The sequence below is a fragment of the Opisthocomus hoazin genome, chromosome 1 (assembly GCF_030867145.1).
Source record: "Opisthocomus hoazin isolate bOpiHoa1 chromosome 1, bOpiHoa1.hap1, whole genome shotgun sequence".
Lineage (NCBI taxonomy): Eukaryota > Metazoa > Chordata > Aves > Opisthocomiformes > Opisthocomidae > Opisthocomus > Opisthocomus hoazin.
The window spans coordinates 61,632,268-61,657,773 of NC_134414.1; the positions used below are offsets into that span (position 1 = coordinate 61,632,268).

The 25,506-nt window shown below is 45.2% G+C and overlaps 1 protein-coding gene across 2 annotated transcripts in view; it reads left to right on the forward strand.

The window, feature by feature from the left end:
• GPC6 (glypican 6) overlaps positions 1-25,506 on the forward strand; it is a 797,396-nt gene that overhangs the window by 763,264 nt on the left and 8,626 nt on the right. For both annotated transcript variants that reach the window (XM_075435000.1, XM_075435075.1), the window contains exon 8: positions 21,456-21,592. In XM_075435000.1, coding sequence (XP_075291115.1) covers positions 21,456-21,592 — 137 coding nt within the window. The remainder of the gene's footprint in view (positions 1-21,455; positions 21,593-25,506) is intronic.

Genomic DNA, 25,506 nt, shown 5'->3' on the forward strand with positions numbered 1-25,506 from the left:
GCATCATCACTGTTGTCTATTCTATTAGAACTAATGATAGGTACAAAAGTGTAGCATAAAAATTGTATCATCCATTTTTGACAAATTGTAATTTTATGGTACCTCTCATTTTGGAATGCCTTCAGTTTTGCGGAACACTAAGATGAGGTCATTTAGACTATTATTGATTCAGCCATTATGGCATCACTCATAAGTATTTAAAGCATTTAACCCTCCATGAGGAGCTCTGAGCTATAAATGGCTTTCTGTAATAAGGACAGCCTGCTGTTTTATAGTGGTGACACCAGATGTGTGGTCTCTTTCATGGCTGCCTCTAATGACGCAGTAACTTCTCTGATTGTCATGTTGCTTGGAACAGTAGTTTCACCGAAGACAATGAAACTACACTCATGTTAAGATACAGCAAACACCTTTATTTGTCTATACACTTGAAACTTTTTCAGCTAGATTGGACTGTCTTTTCTGGAGTGAGGTTAGCTGAGTTTGGAATCATAGTGAGCATACTAACAAACTCTTGTTCCTGGTAAACAGGAGGTACAGAATAAGTATTAATACAAGACACCACATTCTTTTACTGGAGCCCACAATTAGGGTAATAGCACCATTCTGAGCTTTTTCAACAAGCGACCTTGTTTTTCAGTAGGTCTGAGCACCCACACTGTTAAAGTGATTTTGCAGGAAGCATCTGCTCATTTCACCAAAGAGCGTTAAGTGTGGACATAACAAACTAACTCAGATAGATACCCTCCTGAAACATGGGCATAATGTTCACAAAGCAAAGTGTATACAGAAAAGAAAATCTAGAGCCTAATATGAAGTCCAGTGAAGTCAATGGGAAAAATTCTGTTCATTTTGTTAGGTCTTGGGTGAGAGTCCCAAGGCAGAGTCAGTAGGTATTCAGAGGATAAAGTCACAGCTCTGAACTAGTTCTGGTCCAAGTGTGAACCCCCAAAGCCCCAACAAAAACAATAAATGCATTCAGTTCGCAGATATATTTCTTTCCTACCACTAGCCCTTTCAGTTTAAAAAATTCCAGCAATTAAATTTTCATCCATTTTGCCTTAAGTAAGCACAATTTTTGTATCATTTACAATTTCCAACTCTCTGTGAACTCCATGGTTGCCCATGAATGCAGGTCTCCTAAGCATGCCCATCTGCAGTCTGTATCCAGCCTGCAGACCACCTCTTCTGAGTTACTGGAAAAGAAGCACCTCCTAGATGCTGTTCTTCAATATCTTGCTGTAGTCTTAGAAAACACTGTTTGTGTGTTTGCATTTCCAGTTCAAACTGGAATAGCGTGGGAGCTGTGCTGCTGTCCAACAGTGTGGTAGCATGAAACTGGGCATATCTGTCTTGCATCTTTGAACACAGCACACAGGTCTATGGCCGTGCAAGAGAAGGCAAAGCCTGCCAGGATGGCATTAGAGAGCTGCCCAGGGCAGAGGGTATCACAAATATGCAGTCTCACGTGCATTGCCTGCAGGGAGGAGTCCCTGGAATTAACTCTTCTCCAAGCCATGCCAGGACATTGCAGTGGAGAAAGCACTTGGAGTGGTCCAACACAGTGCCAGGGAACAAATTAACAATTTAGCACCACAAACCATTTGAGGTCCCATGCTTGTGCCTTGTCCCGCTTTCATTTAGCAATGTAGATCTACCTTTAGTGTCTAGTGGTGAGTATTGCTGATGTTAGGGTTAAAAATGGATGCCTTTACAAATATACCTACATTTATAGCTTTTCAAATATAGGAGAAATATAAATTAGAGAGTTTTTCAAATGTTGATATTATTATGTGCTAGGATGACTGTGCCCTGCTTGGACAAAAGGACTCGGATAAGCAATTCTGCCCAGTCTTCCTGGAACTTCACATGCCAGGTCCCTTAGCACACCATACAACGCACCACGTTCAGCAGCATTCCTGCCTAAGACATGTGGCATCAGCATTATCATTGATGCAAGCTACGTCCCACGGAGAGAAGATGCTCTGTGGATTACGTGTGCACTCCCAAAAATGAGAACCAATGACAATTAAGCACTTATTACCAGCTAAAATCTGCTCCCAACTACAACAAAGCTAGTCCAAATCAGTACTGTGATGCACTGCTACTTTAAGTTTCAGTGGCTTTCCTGTTGTGGGGAGTGAGAGGGCTCTGGGGAAGCAAATGATCAGGACATTGATTTAATATCAGTTCTGATTTAAGTTTCTTGCAACGAAGTGGGTTATGCTGACTCCCAGCCTGTGTTGTTCTTTGGATTCTAGATAAATAAAACAATGCTTCGTTAGAAAGACGTTAGCGCTTTTGGTTTAACTTCTCAGGGCAGGAGGAAGGGGGAGTAGGCCTTACATTTGCTGTTATATTTAAAATTTTAAACATTGAACATCATATGTAATTTATATATGATGTATTTCCATATCAGCTCAAAATGTACTTCATGAGCATTGCTGCTGGTAGAGGAGCCGTGTTTTCACATGGCTTTGCTGTTCATAAACAAGTTTTCTTTCTGAGAGTGGATACATGGATCATTTTGTGACTACTGTACTGCAAGTTCCCGTCAGCAAACCTGCTTGTGGTTTTCATAGTATCATTACTTTTGCATGTGAAGCATCCCATCCACAAATATCTGCAGGACTTCAGTCTGCACTGTATTTCGCACATGTTAAGAGGAAATTTCTAGGATGCTTTAGTCCCCAAGTATGTATTATTCTTTTTTTCAGTAGTACTTTTTTTTTGCTGAGGTAAACACCTAGAAATCATCCATCTGCTGACAGAAAGCAGGTTAGCTTGCTGTCCCTAAGGATGACAACCAGAGCTATCTTCTCCTGGTACTGCACTGGCAAAATTCTGTTTGTGACGAAAATAAGGTTGGTCAGAGCTGTAGTGCAGGCTACCACTCGCTGTGCTCGAGCGAGACCAGCTCTTGCTGTTTGGAGTCAAATGAATGTGAGAAGGAGTCACTTCATCATGCTGTGAACTTAGTCTGCACAGAATAACTTTGTTATTCATTATACAGGACTACATGTATCCATTGCACATTCGTCAAAAAGGAAATTTTAGTTCTATTTCTAGAGTTATCAGGCATGACTTTCTTTCTGTAACTGATTTTCAGTTTGCCTGTTGGGCTCACTTGACTTGCCCTGTGCATTGTTTGGCCCCCATAAGTCTGTACGATCCTTAGGGGGTTTTGTTTAGATTATTTTTCTCGGATTTTTTTTGTGCTTTCTACTTACTGAATTTCCTTTGAATTTCAGAGAAAAAATAGATCCTATCCTAGCACTGATACCTGCCTGTTGTCTGATTTTGAAGGAAAAATGAAATCAGCTACAAACTATCCCTAGAATCTGAATCCAGCCTAGGCAGCATCACTGAATCTGACTTGTCCGGTCTTTAAAAAAATGAAATTATAGCAGTTTCATTTGGCTTTGTTTTGCAATGAAGATATTCCAAAGCAGCCACTGTGACAACCATGGCATTTTGGAAAACCAGTGAAGAGAAATATCACCAAGATTGCATCGCTCTGAAATTTTTGTTCCACTGTTTTTTCATGAATACAGCATGATCTTTAAATGGACCGATATGAGAACAGAAACTTGAAAAAATTATTTTGTGCACAAAGGCTTGTGCTGCTCCTGAAACAGTTTAAAAGTAGGATTTTCAGTGCCTGTATATTCAAGCCATATTCAAGGGCACCTTGGTTTAAACTGTAACCAGTGCCCCAGTGTATAGTCACAGGGTTATTCCTGTTCTTCGGGGAGAAAATCAGGCTGCCAGTGCACATGTCCTTCATGGCAGCATATCTGTCTAGAGAGAGGAAAGCAGATGTATGCGTAAGTCTAAAAATCCCAAATATAGCCTCTAATAGGTATGATAATTATTTTCAGGAAAAAGTGGTAAGATGCAGTTTAAATCCGTGGGGCACATCGTTCCAATGAATGTGTAGTGTATTTACTAGGGTACTCACAGGATTTATAGCTGCTCCAAAGAAGTACATCTGCTCTATGACTACAGGCAACACTAGTTTCTAGGGAAAGTATCTTGAAACTTTTTTTAATATGCTTAACCTCTTGCATGCTGACTTGATACATGTAAAAGTGAGTTGCTCCGCTTAGTCCTCACCAGCAAAGGCTAGAGGACAACTTCCAGCTTCCCTGGATGCTCAGGCTGGCATAACTCCTCTGGCTTGAGTCCCAACTCCAGACTGTCAAGACTCCAGCACACACCACCCAAAACTTGTGTAATTCCTGGCTTCTGAGAAAGGAAATCCAGGTATAAAGACTGGATGGGAATCACAGGTCTCCAGTAGTACCTGATTTAGACGACCAGAGGTTGCAGGACACACCATAGCATGCAGCAGCAGTTAAGTGTAGGGGGATATATCTCTATGTACATACGTAGAATGACCTGCTGGTCCTGAGAAATGGATATGCTGAAAGAACAGTCCAACAGAAGTCCACGTCTACACTGTACACTGCCTCAGTTTGCTTAGCCCTGTAGGTACTCAGTATTTTGACCCAACACACCTCCTGCCCCATAGCTATGCTCACACTGGCAGGCTCATAGCTCAGAGGTGCCAAGGAAGAGTCTTTTAAGCCATGTCCCACCTCTGCATGACCACATGAGCACTGCTCCTGTTCACTGTCAGTCAGGTACTGAGCCGACCCATTTAGTATCTCGCGGGGACGGGAGGAGCACACGCAGGCAGCTGGGCAGAAAGAGGAGGCAGCATCCGCTGGTTGAAGGGTAGCTGGTGGAAGGTGCTCCTGTCACCCATCCCTCACGCCCTGCCGCGATGCAGTTGACCACCCTCCAGACTCATGGAGCAGGGGAGGCTGCCAAGTCTCACCCAGTGGGGACGGCTCCTCTGCAAGTGCTTACAGACCAAAACTGGAGCTACCACAGCCCTGGGAGATGGTTAGCAAGCTGGACCGCAACCTCAGCACACCTCAGGACAGACAGAGCCAACTCTGAGACAGCTGAAGAGGGAGATTCTGTCCTGCATAAAGGAAGAAAGAAAAAGGGAAAGAGATAAAATGCAAAAAAAAAAAAAAAAGAAAAGAAAAGAATCCAATGAAGTAAGAACTAATGAATTTTTCATTGTATTTCATGGCAAATTATTACTACCGTGACAAAAAATGTTGAACCTGATCACCCCTCCCCACAGCTGCTTAATGCGTGTGACCAGCGCTGCACGACCGTTCCTCCTCATATGTGCCCATTGGTGGTTGAAGGTGTGAATTAGAGAGAATGTAACTGCTTGCTTGATATTTAGGGCAGAGTAGTCAACTGTTAGTTTTGCTGGCAAATGACCAGTAGGTTACCCAGAAATATCACAGGATGATGCTGCCATACAGAGTGCTGAGTAAGGGAGAGGAGGAATGTCAAACGAATGAGCAATCTTTATGGTGTTCTGCTTAGGATGGAAATCTCAGTTAAGATTCTACACTTCTCACGCTTCTTGTTCTTCCTTGTGGCAATCTTTCTACACAATGGCAAGATGTTAACAGTGCAGAATAAAAGGCATGTTAATAATTACAATTTTCCTTTTTTTTTTTCTTGAACACTGCATTTGCTTCTTGTTCTTTATTCCATTTTATGTAGGAACTACATAAAGAAAAACGGTGCCGGGCTGTTTCTTTCCATAGAGCTTTAATTTTTTTTTTCAAGCCATCCCCCTCTGAGCATTTGTAGATTTGAGAGCAACTGTACATTTGCTCCCTTTCCTCCACAAACACCAGGTCCCCTCTAGGAATCTGCTGTTCTTATACTCAAAGATGTCAGAGCAGCAGATAGCAGCAGAACAGTCTGAAACCCACCCTCATCTTTTTTTTTTTTTTTTTATCCCAAGCGTTATCTCACTCATTAGAAAAGACTTCTGCTCTTCTACTGGTATTTTAACTTCTTTTTTTTCAAAATTCCCTGTGTCTACTCTTATTGGCTTTGAAGGATAGATGAAGTATGATAGCCTGAGACACATTTGACAGAATATGACTTTGGCCTGCATAAATTACTGTCAGGGAATTTTCAGAGAAGTACTGACGTAAATTTGCACGGACTAAGAAATGAGTTATAAATTATAGCATAATCACTGCTGCTGAACCATTTGATGGGTAAAACAATTAACTGAGTTTATACTTTAGATGAGTCCTCATAATTTTTCCTTATAGTTTAACTTCTCAAACTGCTCTGAGACCTTTGGAGGAAAATATTTTAGAAGGGCCATTTTCCCACTACCTTGCCAAAAATCGTATTTCTTTCCTGTCAACATTGTGTCTTTCCTCTCACAGGTAATTCAGAGATGGCAGTCTTTGCTCTTTCCTTACATATCTATATCAGCTCCGGGGAGGCGTAGGGGGATCCTTCCACCCTGTGCCAGTACTTTAGTACTTTCCTGGTCCTTTTCTATTCCATGTTATCAAATCCCAGGCTTTTCCAAATACATTCTTGAAATACCCCAATTAAGAGGATAAGAAATGAAAGACTTTGTGAAGCTCAGGATCCTTATGGGATGCTCCTGAAAATGCACTTCAGGCAATGGCCTATATTTTATGCATTCAGTATCAGTGGTAGCTTTGACTCAATGAGGGTAATCCCTTCTGTCTGGTGAAGAGCTCCTGACTGGAAAATGTCTCTCTTCTTACAGCTAAAATAGACAGAAAATGTGAATGTTTCTATTATTATCTTTATCTCATTTGTGACACCACCCTTTATCAGGCTGTATTTTTTCCGTTTTGAGTTTGTTCTACCTTGTAAAGAAGTTTTGGTTTAGTTTTTATAGACAAATCCACAAATTTTCTAGATTTTTCACCCTGCAGCCTTCACGATTACAGTAAAACAAAACCAACTTCCAGCCGTTGTGACTTTCACTAAATCCCCCAGTGAATTCTAAAGCTTCTAGGTTTTGGAGGCAAATAAACTGCAGCACTTGTTACTTTTGTAATGTCGTTATTTTCATTATAGACTCACAACCGTGGGAACACAGCTTGTGATCACCGCATGCCTGCGTGGCCTTGCACCTGAAATGCGGCAGTGGCTAAGGTGGGGAAGGCACTTTGAAAAAGAGACAAATAAATAACCGGCGTGCAGCTGCCTGAATCTGAGGGTGGTGGCACAGAGGCTAGGCTGCTTTTAAGCTGCCTGTGAGCAAGGAGCAAGCATCGATCTTCTGTCCAGCTACTCGCTTCCATCAGGAGGGGTAGCCAGCAGGACGCTGCCTGCCAGCTGCGGGCAGCTCTGCAGCCGGCGACGCTCCGTCGTACCCATTTGTGCTCACAGGCAGCTGCGAAGAGCAGGCAAGGGATTGCCCGGGCTTTGAGGGAAGAACGAGACAGGAATATTTTACTGTTCTTTGTGAAGTGACCTCCTAGATATCCATCGCAGCTCGATTGCTTCGCTTTCATCCCCCACCCTGCCCTAGGCAGCCTGCCCTCCCTCTATAGCCTCTTGCATTAGAGCACAAGAAGTAAGGGAAAGGGGCAGGCGCAGCAAGATGGCCGGTGCCTGTTGCCGCTGGTGCCTGCAGCAGAAGGCAAGGCCTGGCGTCGCCGCTGCCGCTGCCCAGCACTCGCGGGGCAGCAGCCAGATCTGCCTCCCCTTCCCCAGGTAGTCAGGGGCAGTGGCCACAGCTCCACCTGCTCCAGCTCTTCCCAGCTCTCCCATCTGGCCCTGCGCTGGTGTTTGCCCTTTATTCTCGGGAAGCAAAATCACCTTTACGCTCGCAGCTGCCTGACTCGGGCCTCTTCACTGGGCAGCGGTGCCCCCCCCCCCCCAGCAATAGGGTGACACATGGGGCCCAGACGCCAGCAGCACGCGTGCGGTGGCAGGGAGATGGATGGCAATCTACAAAGCCTGCCCAAGAGCCACAATAAATACTCAAGCAGTAACACCAAGCCTAGCTGCACGCTGTGTTTACCTGCTTGATTTAAATACAGCTTGAACTGTGCTATATTGTCATGACTGTTAGGTAGACATATGCTTGAAGGAGTGGGGAGGGTTAGAACCTAAAGCGATACCCAAGGAGGGAAAACAGACTTTTCATTAAAGAAGGTACTAGAGATGTAATAGTAACACTTTGCTTGTCCAGTGACCCCTTGTTTGGTTTCAAGTAATTTTCTTCACATATAATCACATTTCCTATATATGTATGATATATATATGTAATAGGGGTATTCCTTCCTGCTCTCCCTTTTTCTGTTCGGAATGAAAACCCTTTGAGACAGACCCCTTCTCATTCAGATTCACACAGTATGCCTCAAGCGCTTGCTGCTGTGCCCGTTCTTATCCACACAAAATTTCTCCATCTGTGTTTGCTCTTTAAATCATCCAGATTAGATTCCACAAACAGTCTTGCAGAGTGTATTGAATTTATGGCAGAGGTGAGCAATGCCCCTTGAATGTCTACTGCTCACCGAGTCACGAGGCTCAGACTCCAGATACACGTATGTGCTAGCACTTTTAGCTTCACAGTCAACCAAAAAATAAAAGGGGTCCAATTCCTGATTCAGGATTAGATTGAACGCCAGTCTTGCAAGAATATCTAAATTCATGACTTTCCACCCAGCCATGGCAGAAAACAGGAAATCGATTAGTCTCGTTAGATTTTTGCTGCTTTAGGATAAAATCTTATGAGAACACCTCATTACTTTGCTGTACTTCAAACTGGACTTCAATTTTCACCCTCTTTTAGAGTGATCCTTACGCACTAGCCGTAGCCGGACCCATGCCCAACCTCTAATTCTCCTGCCTCCATCTGCCTGAGTCCCCGGCAGCCCTGAGGAAGCTGTGTGCAGTTGCTCTGTTAGGATCCAGTAATTGGAGTACTTAGCCCTATCACGAAAGGACAAGAGAGTGCAACTCCACATCAGCAGAGGGTAACCCACCCTCTCCCCAGCAGGAAGGCAATGAAAGTCATTGGTATATTGACAGTAGATTTACAGTACAAGGCTCTCTCTGACTCCGATTGTTTTCCTGACAAGCGCTTCTCCTGCTGCGCCTACCTGCCTTGCCAGAAATGTCCTTCGATAAACCTTTCTGTCTCTTAAAATACTATTGTTTTCATTCTAAAGCTTCTCTGATTTTCATTTTGGACTTCGATGTTTTAACAAGTTATGTTTGCACGTGACATAACGCCAATTTGCTGAATCCTCTCTCATCTCTGAAGAAAGTCTGAAAATGAAATTGTGCATCTTCCTTGGAGAGCCTGGAAAGCAAACTTGACAAAAAAATAAACACAGAGCTCCATATCGCTACAACCAGCACATGCAACGCCACAAAGCCTCTACGCTGATTTTTAATTTTTTCCTGTTTATATTCACCACTTGTAATAATGCAGATTTCTATGTTTGGATTAAAGGCACCCAGAATGCAAACACCCAGGCCTTTGAAATCAAGCTCTAGTTTCAGTTAAGCCGAATGACCGTCAGCCAGAAGCACTAGGGGAGGGAATAACCGAGCGTTAATTCTGGGTGAAATGAAAAACTAATACTGGAAGAAGCAGGAGTTTGCGTGCTGCGGCTACAAGTTTGGGGTGCTCCACTAAAACTTTACTACAGCTTCCAACTCTTGAGGAAGTCATTTTGCCAGCTCTCATTTCTCACTCCTCGCAACCGGCCTCCCTTGGGCTGAGCCAGCGGGGCTGACGCTCCCCCCAGGACCAGAGGGCTTGAAGGCCTCCATGGGCCTTCTCGCCGCCGCCCTCGGCTCACAGCCCCCCTTCTGCCGCCTTTCCCTTCCCTTTGCAAGGCGGAGAGGAGGCCGACACTGACTGACGAGCCTGCAAAGCCGCAGCCGCAGAGCAGCGGAACGGCTCGGTGGCGGCCCGGCAGCGGTTACACCCCGAGGCAGTGGCACTGCAGGGCCTGCTCGGAGGCAACGCTGTTTGGGGACGTTTCTCTCATAGGAGAGAGGGGAACACAGGGAACTGATTCCCAATAGCCTTAAAATTAGGGTTTAATGGGCGGAGAAAGGTGCTATAGTCTGATTAACTGATCAGTTAATCCCTTTGCACCGTAAGAACGCCAGCCATGGAAGAGCAGGTGCTTTACACCTAAACTCCCTCGAAAACGAGGTAGCCGGTCACTGAAAAATGAGCAATGCCGAAAGACCCCTCATGAAGTCCACAGGGAAAACTGTACTCGTTCTGATATTGTATGGAAGACATCTCCAATATTTCATGACAGTGCACGGCTTTATCAAATCCTTAAAGTGGATCCTTCATCAAAACTCTCACCTGTTGTACTCTGGCTTTAAGCATTTCTTCGCTTTCTGTGTTTTCAACTGCCTTAGTGGACCCTGTTCTCCATGGCTCTGTCTACTACCTTTGAGGAGAGGAAGGTTGGAAGCCCAGTTGCTGCCAGGGTAGCCGTCATCTTACTGCTGAATCTTGAGTCATTTCAAGGCGTTGAGTGTCCACTGAGAGCTTGTTCAGTTTGGAAGGCAACGGAGCTATGTCAAGAAGTAACTACTAGAAGAAACGAAGTTAACTGAAAGGCTACTTCAAGTATGAAGTACAATTATTCTTCTAGCTCTGTTATGAAAGGACGTGTTGCAGCTCTCGCTGCCCTTGGAAATTATTTGCTGCTCACAGCTGCTGGGAGGCTTGAACGTCAGTTATAACACATGCAGTTCCCTGTAAACAGAATCACAGAATGGTAGGGGTGGGAAGGGAAATCTGTGGATCATCTAGTCCAACCCCCCTGCCAAAGCAGGGTCACCTACAGCAGGCTGCACAGGACCGCGTCCAGGCAGGTCTTGAATATCTCCAGAGAAGGAGACTCCACAACCTCCCTGGGCAGCCTGTTCCAGGGCTCCGTCACCCTCAGAGGGAAGATGTTCTTCCTCATGTTCAGATGGAACTTTCCAGGCTTCAGTTTGTGCCTGTTGCCCCTTGTCCTGTCGCTGGGCTCCACTGAAAAGAGTCTGACCCCATCCTCCTGACACCCACCCTTCAGATATTTGTAAGCATTTATAAGGTCCACTCTCAGCCTTCTCTTTTTCAGGCTGAACAAGCCCAGCTCCCTCAGCCTTTCCTCTTAGGAGAGATGCTCCCGTCCCCTCGTGATCCATGTAGCCCTCCGCTGGACTCTCTCCAGTAGCTCCTCATCTTTCTTGAAGTGGGGAGCCAAGAACTGGACACAGTACTCCAGATGGGACTGCAGTAGGGCAGTGTAGAGGGGAAGGAGAACCTCCCTCGACCTACTGGCCACACTCCTTTTAATGCATCCCAGGATCCCATTGGCCTTCTTGGCAGCCAGGGCACACTGCTGGCTCATGGTCAACCTGTTGTGCACTAGGACACCCAGGTCCCTCTCCGCAGAGCTGCTCTCCAGCAGGTCCGCCCCAAGCCTGTACTGGTGCATGGGGTTGTTCCTCCCCAGCTGCAGGACCCCGCACTTGCCCTTGCTGAATTTCATCACGTTCCTCTCTATCCAACTCTCCAGCCTGTTCAGGTCTCACTGAATGGCAGCACAGCCCGCTAGCGTATCCACCACTCCTCCCAGTTTTGTGTCATCAGCAAACTTGCTGAGGGTACACTCTAACTCTTCATCCAGGTCATTGATGAAGACATTGAACAAGACTGGGCCCAGTACTGACCCCTGGGGGACACCACTAGTTACCAGCCTCCAACTAGACTCAGAGCCGCTGACGACAACCCTCTGAGTTCTGCCATTCAGTCAGTTCTCAATCCACCTCACTGACCACACTTCCTGAGCTTCCCCAGGAGGATGTTATGGGAGACAGCGTAGAAAGCCTTGCTGAAGTCGAGGTAGACAACATCCACGGCTATCCCCTCATCTACCCAGCCAGTCATGCATTTGTAGAAAGCTATCAGATTGGTCAAGCATGATTTCCCTTTGGTGAATCCATGCTGACTACTCCTGATAACCTTCTTTTCTTCCACTTGCTTGATGATGGCCTCCAGGATGAGCTATTCCATCACCTTTCCCAGGGTGGAGGTGAGGCTGACCGGCCTGTAGTTCCCTGGGTCCTCCTTCTTGCCCTTTTTGAAGATTGGAGTGACACTGTCTTTTCTCCAGTCCTCGGGCACCTCTTCTGTCCTCTGGGACCTTTCAAAGATGACGGAGAGTGGCTCAGCAACAACATCCACCAGCTGCCTCAGCACTCGTGGGTGCATTCCATCAGGGCCCATGGATTTGTGGGCGTCCAAATTGCTTAAGTGATCCCTCACACGGTCCTCCTCGACCAAGGGAAGGTCATCCTCTTTGTAGGCTTCTTCTCTTACCTGTGGGGCCTGGGATTCCTGAGGGTCTGCCTTGGCACTGAAGACTGAAGCAAAGAAGGCATTCAGTAGCTCTGCTTCTCTGCATCCTCCATCACCAGGACACCCGCCTCATTCAGCAGCGGCCCCACATTGTCCCTAGCCTTCCTTTTGCTGCTGATGTAGTTGAAGAAGCCCTTCTTGTTGTTTTTGACATCCCTTTCCAGTTTCTATTCTAGGTGGGCCCTGGCCTTCCTCGTTGCATCCCTGTATGCTCTGACAACATTCCTGTACTCTTGTACCCTTGAGTTTTAAGAGAAGGAACAACGTTTTCACTACTGGTACCAGATGAACATTTCCAGGACAAATGAAAGTCTGTATAAGCTTGAAATAGTCCATCAGTAATTGTTTACACTAGCTATTAACATTTTAGCTTGGATAGGTGAAGGACTGTTCACAAAATACCAGTGCTTAATGGCTAAGCCTTGCCATAGAAGAGCCTTTGGCATTTTAAGATTCCAGCATATTTCTGGTGGTACTTTTATACTTATCTGCAATAAAAAAGCTGATTCCTCCGAGAGCTTTGGATTTGCTTGAATCAGATTTACAGATCAGCTTTTGAGCACTGCTCCTACATCTTACAGGAAAGGGAAAGCTGCTTCAAGTTCCTAGAGATTTCCATTTCATGGCACTGACCTTTCTAGTAGCTTCCACTTTCATAACCCAGTGTTTTTATTTACTGGGGAGCCAAGTGCAGTGAACTTGACCTGACATACCTACTTAAGGAGGTGGGCTGGTTGTGCAAATCAAGCCAAGAGCAAAGGCCGGGGTAAATGGGCACATTTACAGAAAGGAGTAAAAGTTTAGCCCAGGTTGCTCCACCATTTGACAGACTCCTCCCTTTCCTCTCTCCCCAGCCAGAATGAATGTTGAATGTGGGAAGAGTTTGGTGTCAGGCTCTGCCTGCCTGTAAGCAGTAACGTCAGTGTTTTACTAAAAAACAGTCCCAATTTGGTGGCATGAGGCATTGTTAAGTTCTGCAGAGCTGTGGAGACTGATGGAGGTAGGGTCTCCGGGTGAGGGTTAAGACACAAGAAGATAGCAGTGCCCTAAACTCGCTTTGCTTGTATTATTTCTGAGCACAGAGCTGTCACCTTTGAGCGATGACTGTCTTGCCCCTCGCACGGGCAATGGCACCTGCCCCTGGCACCAGCGAGCATGCGGTGTTGGGGCACGAGTACGGCCAGGCCACGGACGGCACGGAAACTTCTGCCAGTGCACGTCAGCATTCGTGCAGACCTATGAATTATTTTTGTTGAAAAACATGCAGTAGGCAACCTGGATTGCTTCAGAACGCCTGTTGCGGATCAAGGCTGAGTGAAACGAAATGCAGCTAGGTCACCCAAGACAGTACGCCAGGCAGTCACATAAAACTGCAGACCTACAGGAGACTCGCCCGGGTCGCTGCAGGGATCTCAGACAGCCCTGCAAAATTACGCGAGTCAGCGCCGGGTTGCTGGGGGCTGCACGGTGGATGTAGACAGACAAACGCGGGAGCGTTGGTGCAGGAGCCGAACCCCCCCCTAACACCCTAAGGTGATCTGCCTGCCAGTCTGAGAATCCAGCAGGGCCAGCAGTCGTTCTTTACTCACTGCTTGAAAGGCCTTCGCTTTTTTCTCGTCAAAGATGCGGACAGCCCTTCGAGACAACGAGAGCGAAAAATCCTTTCTTTCGTTTCACTTCAAAATACCCTGGTGAGACAAGCCTGGCTTTGGAAAGTCGCCTAGCTCATTTGTTTTATTCCACAAATTACCCAGGCGCCCATTTGTGCTTTGTAACTGGGGCTCGGCGTGAGTTCTTGGTGAGCAGAGCTGTCGCCTGCTTTTCCGTGCGGAGGCACCAGCCGCGAGCGGGCAGCGATCGGCACAGCTCCGCACCGTCTGAAGCCGCAAAGCCAGATTTAACAAAAAAAAAAAAACACACAAGAGAGAGGTGGAAAAAAACAAAAGGATTTGCTGCACACAGAAAGGCCCGGGCGAAATCCTCAGGACTCGCCCGCGCTGAGAAAGTCCCGGTAACGGCGCAACTTCCCAGCCCCCCCCCCCGGAACCGCAGCCCCGGGGCTTCGCCGGGGCAGCAGAGCCCGGCTTGCCCCCGGCATCGGCAGCCCTCGCTGAGACAACAGCCCGTCACTCCGGGTTTGAAACGGCGAGGCTGCCACCGCTGCATCCATCGGCACTGCCCCATGCCCGGCCCCGCGGGAAGCGGCGCCGGGGCGCGCCCGGTGGGGGGGGGGGGGGGAGAGACGGGGGCGCGCCTGGAGGCGGCTGCGGCTGAGCAACAGCGCCATCTGCCGGAGCCGCCGGGTGCGGGCTGCTCCCCGGCCGCGCCGCGCCCGGGTCCCGCTGCAGACGCTGGAGTTTGTGGCGTGAGAAAGGGTGGAAACGGGCCCTGTACGAAGAACATGACCTCCGTGCGGGGCGGGTGAAGCTCTGCTGCGCTGGCTGCCAACCGGAGCCGGCCGCCCTCGCTGCGGTACCTGGGGCGCACTGAAGCTTTGGGCACCTAATGAGCTGCACCAGACGAACACACCTGATGAAGTTCAAGCAGGGCAAGTGCAGGGTCCTACACCTGGGGAGGAACAACCCCATGCACCAGTACAGGCTTGGGGCGGACCTGCTGGAGAGCAGCTCTGCGGACAGAGACTTGTGTGTCCTGGTGGATGACAGGTTGACCATGAGCCAGCAGTGTGCCCTGGTTGCCAAGAAGGCCAATGGGATCCTGGGATGCATTAAGAGGAGTGTGGCCAGCAGGTCGAGGGAGGTTCTCCTCCCCCTCTACTCTGTGGCCAGACTCATTCCAGTGGTGCCCAGAGACAGGACAAGGAGCAATGGGCACAAACTGAAGCAGAGGAAGTTCTGTCTGAACACGAGGAAGAACTTCACTCTCAGGGTGACGGAGCACTGGAACAGGCTGCCCAGGGAGGCTGTGGAGTCTCCTTCTCTGGAGATATTCAAGACCCGCCTGGACAAGGTCCTGTGCAGCCTGCTGTAGGTGACCCTGCTTTGCCGGGGGGTTGGACTAGATGACCAACAGAGGTCGCTTCCAACCCCGAACATTCTGTGATTCTGTGAAAACACACCCCCAAGCTCCCTATGTCTCATCAGTGGGGGAATGAAGGTGCCTTAAAAACACCTTCAAGACAGAAATGCTCTCTGGCTAAGCTCAAACACCTGGGTGAGGCAGAGGAAGCTCATTTCGGTCACTTATCCGTAAGCGCCCGGTGCCTCCGAGACATCTACACGAAGCCAGCAGATGCAGCAAAGGATGCACAGGTGACACGGCTTTCTCAAGGGGCAGCCCCTAAAACTTCGGGGTCTAAGTTAACTGCTTTTCATTAAGCCCGGTTTACAAGGAAAACTCTGCATCAGTTAAAATACCCAGCTGTCCTATGCTAACCTGCTTGTGACATACGATTCTCGCCCTGACTGTGACACCCGCATGTAGCAGAGACATAAACACAACAACCAGCTAGAAACTGTACATAATACGTGCTGGCTGACCTAGTCCTTTGAAACAAATTGTTGGCCATTAGTCTTGGAATGCTTTCAGATTAAACCCCTAATAGACATAAATACTGATCGATGCATGGAAGTCCGCTGCAGTTTTCTGCTGGTGCAGCATGACACAAATCAGATCATGATGATCTGTTTGTGCTTCCTACCTGCCCATGCCCACGACGAAGGGCATGCTCTTCACGATCCCACACGCGGCTCAGGTGGTCAAGCACTGTATCCGTAAATCTGTTGTCAAGCTACCTGTCATTACACAAGATCTACATCACTTTTGACAAAGACTGCGAGGGTACTGGGTTCGTGGCTGGGTACGTTAGACATGTCTAGGGGAAAGCAAGCAGCAGGCGGTAGGAAACTGTCTGGTTCGTCACCTGGAAATCATGTAGCATGAAAAAGGGTCATTAAACGTTGCTTGTGAATTGAAGGGCAAAGAAGTATGTGACGAAAGAAACTACACAGACACAAACGTGACTTGTGATGGCTACTTTCATGTCTTTTCTCTGAGCCAAAGCCCCAGGCGTCTTTCTACTCGCTGTTTGTAGCTGTCCTGTTAGTGTGACACACCGGTAGGATACACGTTATGTACTCGGCCTGAAGTCTCTGAAATGACAGGGCCTGGTCACAAGCATCTGCCTGAAACATCTTCCGAGTGGCGACACCACCACATACCGACCCAGGGTATGTCATCCAGAGTGGTACCCTGGTATGCCAGAGAAGCAGCATCCATTTGCACATTTTTTCCAGGGCATAAAGGCTTAACTCTCAATGGGACTTTGCTTTGAGGTGTTTCTGAGCATCCCCAGGGAGAAGGTATTGACAGAAAGGCAAGCTGAATATTCTGCTTGCATTTCAACAGGAAAATCTTCCCAAATTGCAGAATAAACAAGAAAAAAATGCAATGCAAAAACATCAGGAAGAAGAAAAGAAGGTTAATGAGAACCTTTTATTCTTAACACAACCAAGACTCCATACTATTTTACCTGATTTATTGCATTGAACCTGGGTCAGTTTTGGATGCATTCCACCATCTTTGAACACTATTTTAGCACCTTCTGATATTCCTGTGTCTGTCAGACTAGAGATTATATAGGTGGGGATGCTAAGTCTGGACTGATTATGAGATGGACTTGCCAAGGGAGGAGGAGGAAAAAAGGGAATTTACTTTTTAAAAATTATTTTAGGGACCGCCCCTTTAAAATTTGCTTTTTGGCCCCCATTGCTTCTGAGCACACATTATCCCACTGACAAACAAGTGTGTTTCCATTGGAAATTAAAGCAAAGTGAATTCCATGGACAAATGGCTGCCCACTTCACAAGCAAGTGTTTTTCTGGGACATTGCATGCCTGGTAAAATGTAGTCATCTCACTTTCAGTTTTGCATGTCATTTCCAATGCTTTTTTGAATTGTCCTGGTGAGTCTTTGGATTTATCCAGATGTCCTGAATTATAACAAGGAATGCTAAGGTCTGCTTCCTGCTAAAATGGTGGGCTTGCTTCTTCGCTCGGTTCATTACTTTGGAGTGCAAGGTGAGTAAAGACAGAAGCATTGGCCAGCTTTATTTACCTGCTTATAACTGAGCCCATGCTGGTAGGACTGGAACTGAGCTCATGGGTGCTGTTCCAAGTTCTGCTGAGGAATTACATGACATACATGACTGCCTCGGTCACATGAGAAGTCCATGGCAGAAATAAGAAATGAACTGTATTTTTCAATGTAGGGCAAGTAACTATACTATTTCCATAACCCTGGATGTGAATTTCTCTTTGGAAATGATTCAAATATTTACCTTTTCTCACCTACACGGTAATTCCTTTCTTCTGCTAGCAATTACAGTTGAAGGCCAGGCTATTTCAATATCCATTTCTATATATCCGCAATAAATTAAAAATGTAGGTCTTTGCATGGCTCTTGCTAGATCCTTTTTCTTATGAGAGAGACAGTATTGCAATTGAAAAAAAAATCAGTACCTTCAAAATAGCTGAAGAAACCTAGTTCAATATAATATCAGGGCTATATCAGGAAGGGTAAGGACTAGGGCAAGGCAAGCTAACTACAGCCAAAGAGATCCAGCTGTCTTAATCCGAAAAAATCTCTGCTAGAGTAAGTGGAAAAGAAATATGTAAAATATCAAAACTGCATACGTCTCGTGCTTAAATGTTTCCACAGAAGTCTAACCTAGCTTGAAAGTTAATCTTTAATTCAAAGAATAGGAAACACCAAGGAATCATTTACAAGGCCACAGGTCACTAGGGGGATACAGTAGTCTGACTTCATAAATAGCAAGTAAGCAATGTTAACTGAATTCTTAGTGGCTTTTAACTCATTTTCAATGGACTGTACATCTGTTCAGTATTTTTTAAATGCTGGCAGTCATCAAAATGATGTACAGAGGAACATGTGTAACCATGGGGACTAATAAGAGACTTTCGGTGGTCATGTTTGTGGAGATCCCAGAACCGAAGCCACCGAAACACACAGCCAAAAGTTTTACATGTCATGGCAGGCATTACATCGCCTAATTCTATTCTGTGTTTAAAGTTACATTGAAAGTATGCCACAGTCATTGCCTGCCCAAATGGTCATCATGCAGAAGTGAACATGGCCTTCAGGCTACTCCCTGAAAGATGAAGTGAATCAATCAGCATTCGTAATTCCTCTTTGAAGGCCATCAGAAACCACAGTGCACTTCCAGAAAACCAGTTTCAGGGTGAGGTTCATGGAAGGGTTAGGTAGATGTGTAAACTCCACAGCCAAAAGCTGAGACGGTTAACAGAGGTCCTTTCACAGAGCAGGAAAGAGCAAGGCTTCACAGGCTGAGTCCCTAAGTTGTTCAAAGCTCAGTGGTAACATAAAACAATGAGGAGGGAGAGAGCGCTATGGAGAGAAATATCTCAGGGGGATAAGAAGTGTTAAAATGCACCTGAATTGGAGGCATCTAGAGATGGCTGCAAATGATAACCTTTCCCTAAGCTGTAGTCATTTTCGCTATTGCTGCTTTTTGAGAGTAATGTAAATGTCTCTGTTCTCCTCAGGCTCTAAAGTAGGAATGACACCTCAGGGGGATGCCTGTGAGATTTATTTAGCTGTCATTTACCAACAATCCTGGGTAAAGTAAGACCATCTTACTTTACCAGGTATGCTTCTTTAACCCCAATTAAAAAAAAAATCTTAATTGTTAGGAAATTTAATGATTTGTTTTCTATATGCAGTACACATATAGCATATGTAAACATCATTTAATATCTTCAGAAGTGACAGGGGAATGGGAATCCTCATTTTGATTTTCAGGGAGTGTCTGGAGAGCATGTGCAGCATGTGAGCTCTGATAACCTCTCTCCGTTCTTTTGCTGACTTCTATGAAAATACAAGGTTTGTACTCCAAAATACAGCCCTTACAAGGACCAGGGGGGAAATCACATTCCAATGGGTGTTGACTCTCTTGTGGTTCAAAACAAAAGTCTGCAAGTCCCAGAGCACCAGCTCTAATTTGATTATGGTGGAAATCTGAATATAGCTCTAAACATACAAGTTTTGAGCAGCTTAAAATAACCTTCAGTTAGCAATAAAGTTACTGGTCTGAAAACTAATTACCACCGATATCAATCAGATTGCTTGTGTAAATAGTTATCCAGGCACAAGCAATAAATAAAAATCTGTCCCTTTGACTCTCATGTTCCCCAAGCATATATGAAGAGACAACACTCCCTATAAATCCTTGTCCCTACATTTTCTATAGGATTTCTCTATCTGATTTACTGCACTGTGGCCTAAAAGGGGTTTACACACCTCTCCGTGAACACTGGGCAGGTTAACCACACAATCATGGAATCACAGAATCACAGAATGGTAGGGGTTGGAAGGGACCTCTGGGGTCATCTAGTCCAACCCTCCTGCCGAAGCAGGGTCACCTGCAGCAGGCTGCACAGGACCTTGTCCAGGTGGGTCTTGAATGTCTCCGGAGAAGGAGACTCCACAACCTCCCTGGGCAGCCTGTTCCAGTGCTCCGTCACCCTCAGAGGAAAGAAGTTCTTCCTCATGTTCAGACAGAACTTCCCATGCTTCAGTTTGTGCCCTTTGCCCCTTGTCCTGTCACTGGGCACCAGGGACCCTGGGGTTTTTACCCTCAGCATGGGCAGCAGGGGAAGAAGAGGAGCTGCTCTCCGCCCAAAGACCCTGGTCCCATGGACCAAAGACAACGGAAAGGGCAGGCATCCTGAGACCATCCCCACTCCCTCTGAAGGCTTGCCCACGGTCTGTAAACTGGAGTTTAATTTTTGGCTTGACAGGGCTTTCCTACTGAGACTTTAAAGGCTTGTAAATACTGCTAGCATCTCATATGAAAACAAAGCATCTAAGGCTTGGCCAGGGGTGTGGAGGAGATGTGTAAGTTGGCTATCACGGTGAGAAACACTGTCAAGAGCCCATGCAGCCAAATACTGTCCTACTTATTTCTTACAGGTGAAAATGCAGACAATGCTTCTGAAATAACATCCTTGGCTGTTTCTGTCTCCGCTTATAAAGTGACATTCCACAGAGTTTAAGCACGGCAAAGCAGCATGGGCCATTTGCTCGGAGAGCTATCATGTCTTCAGAACAAAAGATAAAAGAGATAAATAGCCAAGTACAATATTGTACCTCAACAACCTAAAAGCCAATCTCAAAACTGAATGGAAGAGTGTAGAGCTCTTATTTCTTTTTTTTTTTAAAGAATAAAGCACAGCGATTTCCTTTGAAAGCTATTCAACAAGCTTCCCTAAATCCTATTACAACTTAATGTGAAATGCATCTGTTTCCATAAGAACAACAGCGGCACCATTCACCCTTTGTAGTCTGTCCTTTGTTGTGTTTTCTGTCTGTTCTTGTAGATTTTTCCACTCCGGTATAACAAATGCAAAACAAGAACTGATAACATTTTAGCCAGAGCATTTATTTATTAAGTTGATGCTGGAAATTCAGTTTGTTCCTGCTTGCTGCCTGAATCATGCCAAATTAAATTATTGTTCAAGGAGTTTATAACATAAAGAAACTGTTTCAATACTGTCCCAAAGTTTTTTGAATGTCAAGTCTGTACCCAGCTGCAGATATTTATCTACACTTAACAGCAAAGATGGATATACTCTCTGCATGCTTGTACATACACAAACCTCTCGCTGCTACTGAGATCCAAATGTACTGCAATGTATTCAGCCCGCATATCTTAAATCAGCTCAACATCAGCTCAGCACTGCACCCTTTTTTTAGAACCTGCCTGTGTAGCTCTAAATATAATATTTATCTAAGACATGACCAAGTTGGTGGGTGAGACATTTTATCTGATGCACACTGTTTAACTGAATTTACATTCAGCAGACAGTGAGGCATATTAATTCTTAGAAAGACATATATTTAGAAAACCTTAGACAAATGGAGACTAGAAAGAGCAAGATGTAACATGCTTTTATTTATGTCTTGCCTGTGGAAAAAGGTGACTTTGATTATTTGTACGCTATAAACGCAAATGCTGAGTGCCTTGCTTGTAAATACAGCAATTTAGGTGTTAGCGCCTTCAGCCCCTTTTAACCTTCACTGTCATCACATTACAGAATTAAACAACTTATTATTTAACATGATAGTTAGCGTGGCCAATGTTTTTAACCTGTCTTCCCTCTCATTGTCTCTTAATCAGGTAACAGACATTAAAGAAAAGCTAAAGCTCTCTAAAAAGTTCTGGTCAACATTGCCCTACACAATCTGCAAGGATGAGCAAGTGACAGCCGGTCCATCAATCGAGGAGGACTGCTGGAACGGCCACACCAAGGCGAGGTGAGGTGGACCCCTCTCCACCGCACTCGGTCCAAATCCCCAGCCGGCCCGAAGCAATCGCAAAATTGAGGGTATTTCACAAAACTGTTTATCAGAGTGAAATGGAAGCGGGGAGAACAAGTAATTGTCTGCACACAGCTTGTAGCCAGGATTACTTATTGTCAAGGTGTCATTAAAGCTGGAGCATGAGTCAGGGTAAATGTGCACAGCATGTCAGCATGTGAACACAGAAAATGTTCATTGGTTCAGCTCCAGAAGGATAATTTATACTGAGATTTCAAAGAGCTCTTTAGCTCCATTTAGCATCCCTGTGTTGGGACTGACAGCTTGTGAAGCAACTGCACTCTGGGGATATCATACTGGGATAAAACAGAAATTGGAATTTCGGCTCTATTTGCTATTGGCTGGCAAAGTTTAAGGCTATTTGCTGGAGGAAAAGAAAAAAAAAAAAAACACACCTGAAAAACAGCCAGCAGAGAATAAATGTAACACTCCTACTTACCTTGTGTAGAAGGCTTGACCTTATGTTGCTTCATCAGAGATACTGTGGTCATCTGCCCTGGTTTGTCATGAGTTTTCTGTGAGTTTTAATTCTGAAGTTTGCTTGGCTGTGACTGCGGCAGAGCTGGTGCTGGCAGATGAGCAGGTGTCTGCAAAGGTCCCAGTGCGGGTTCATCAGCTGACAGAGGAGAGGATCTGGTAATCCCTGCTGAGAAAGACAGAGAGGAATTGGTGCAAGGATCACGCCGGGGACAGTCAGGTTTCAGGTCTGCAGTGGTAGCCTGTGCTTTCGGGGAGACAGGAGGAGTGGAGGTGTTTGAGTGTCTGGTCACTGCTGAATCTGGAGAGCAGTGATACTTTCTGGCTCTCACAGGCTGGAATCTTTATTTTCCTTTTACCTGATATGAAGCCAGAATACAAAAATGAGGCAATAACAAAAACAAAAGAAAACCAAAACAAATTAATAAAAACAACAAACACAGGAAAAAAAGTGAGAAAAGTACATAAAATATATAAAGACTCAGTGAAAGTAAGACAACATAGGAAAAAAAATCATAAACCTGTTAAATACCATTTTGCATGGATGGATGGATGGGAGGATGGACAGATACATAGACACATTGCACCCACCTCATCATCTAATCGTTTTTATAAGGAGCACACTTTACAGGGAGAGGTTTTGCACTGAATGCACGCCATCTTTCCTAGCCTTACTACATAATGCTCGAAAGAATGAATTTTACAGAAGACAGCAGAGGGCTGTTTGGGATGCTGCTAGCCCACTGGGCCCACTTTGAGATGCACATGAATAAATCTGTGCAAAAGCACCAGTCACTGTGCAGTTCCCAGGTCCCAGATCCAGAGAAAGCCCCTGGGGACTCTGAGGAAGACAGCTAGGAGGAGTGTCTGGCTGTTACAAGACTCATCACTGTGTTTTCATCTTCCTCTATTACATCTCTTCTTGTTAGTGGGTTGTGTAAGATACGACCCCAGGCCGGTGTGCTGCAGCAGTTAAATGGAATTTCGAGGCCTCCCACCCGGACGCCATGCGTCCCATCAGGGTGCATGCATTAGTAAGAGATATATGCTACTCTTTCTACAGAAGTGCAGTCAAGCCTGCTAATACCCCTCCTGCTTTCCATGACCAATTCTAGTGTTTGTACCACATTTGGCCGATACTTTTCAGCACTTCTCTGCTCCTGCGATGAAGGGTCTGGCACAACTTCCACATTTGTTGGGAGTTATGGAGGTGCATTCTATGCATCTAGTTTTTCACCCTCCTTTCACAGTATTTATCTTATGAGAAGATTTTCCTGATGCCTTCTAAGACTAATGTTCTGGAGCCACTGAGAAATGCTACCCTCTGCTGATAATCTCCTTGATTAATTTAACATAGACATTTCACTGGATGTAGAATCACAGCTTCAAAGCACCACCTGAAAATATGGTTTCAGCAGGCCCAGCCACTGCTCCTCTGTCCAGTTTCCTTTTCATATCCTTCGAAACAGAGGATGTGTAGTCATAGTCTTAACAACAGAATTCAATAAATGCTTCAGGTGGAGAGAATAGTAATAAATTAGAGAGATATCATAGAATGCCATGGCCTGTATATGAAATAATACTGAAAATATTATTGAAAATAACTAGCTTTAGATGCAAAATCACCTTTTGGCTGGTGAACAAGGACATTTACTGCAGCATAAAGAAAAACCACAAATGCTTCCTTGATCATATTGATTAGTATCTGATATCAAATGCTGGTTCACAAGAACACGGGTGGCAAAATCTGGCCAATACACGTATACCTATTTGTGTTCACTGTGTGACCTGTCATAAGCACCCCTGTGCTATAAGAGGAGCTCCATTTTTGAATTACAGAGAATATGACAACAGCCCATGATAGAAAAATGGAAATTTAGCCACCTCCTGTTTTGCTGGACCTTAGTACTACAAGTAAGAAGACAACATGACTACAGTTGGGAAAGGAGACTGTTGCTGGCTTTTGACCAGATCGGGTGGTGGTATAAAGAATTAGAAACTTTGTATTGCCAGATAGACCTTATGCCTCATGTTTCATTTTACACATCAGCTTCTGATGCTGCTTTTACAGGGGGAAAGTTACAAACCTGAGATCACAGAAAATGAAAGCTAGGCGTTCTCCTGAGAGAGGCATTACACCAAGGTCATTTGTGGTTATTACACTCCCCAGACATCACTTTGCTACCATGATTAATTTACAGTGACACCAGGTCGCCAAATGAAGGTCGCCAAGTCGCAAATAATCATGGGGTAACAGAGTCATCCATTTGGCGTTCTGGAAGGGTGCACTTGGGTCGTTGCTGATCCTGTACAAAGAACAGTTTTAATCAGGTCACATCAGGTAGAAACCAAGTGCTGTGGAAATGGGAAACCATTTATTAGGTGGATGTATCCCATTTTTTTAAAAATCCATATTAAAAAAAATAATAATAGCTACTTCAGACAAAGTGCCTTTTAGAGACTTGCCCAACAGGACTTCACCATCATATCTGTAGTCACAAAAGAACTTGAATATAATTTTATGCTTAAAGAATTAATGTCTTCTGCCAGAGGTACAGAGGCAAATTTTTAGAAGATGCTTAAGATCTAAAAAACGTCATCAAGACCAAATTTTAAAAGTTTAGCTCCTTCGCCATATGCAGATAAATTCTTAACAACAGGTGATAACCTCTTCACTAATAAATGTCCTTCAGAAATCAAGGAATTTTTGTAAGAATTATGGAATTCAAGCTTTAGGACTTAAATGAAATCCGAGTATTATCCCTTAAATAAGTGACTTTTACTGAAGTGAGAAACAGTAACCAAATCTGCAGGCATTCTGGTGGTCAGGAGAAGAACCTTGAATTGCTCCAGCCAACTCGGCCAACTAATTTCAACAAAACCATGTGAGAGATTGTGCTCATGCACTATCATCCTGGTGCTCATGCTCACCTGGACTATAGACTTATGAATAAATCTTGGCTCTGGAAAGCTGTCATCTACAGAAGAGATGAGACATGCATTCCTTTCCATGAGGAACCTATGACTCCTCCAAATACAACGAAGAAGAACTAGAAAAATATATGATAGTAATTATAAAGCGAAAAACAATAAAGAAAGGTAAGGAATAAAAAGAGAATTGAACACCGTAATTTTCAAGATCTAGCTCAAAACTACTAGGTATTTCACCAAAAGGAAAAGGATAGAGTCTCAGCTGACCTGAAATTTTTTCTTCTCCTGCCACATGTGTGGGAGCTCCTACTTCCCTGGCAGAGAGCCTTTAATTCCTGGTGAAATTCAGATGGGAAGAAAGACTGACCAGATCAGTGCCTGCCCTGGGAAAGCTGCTCATTACTGACCAGCAAGGCTTGTAGTGAGCGTGAGTTGAACGTCCT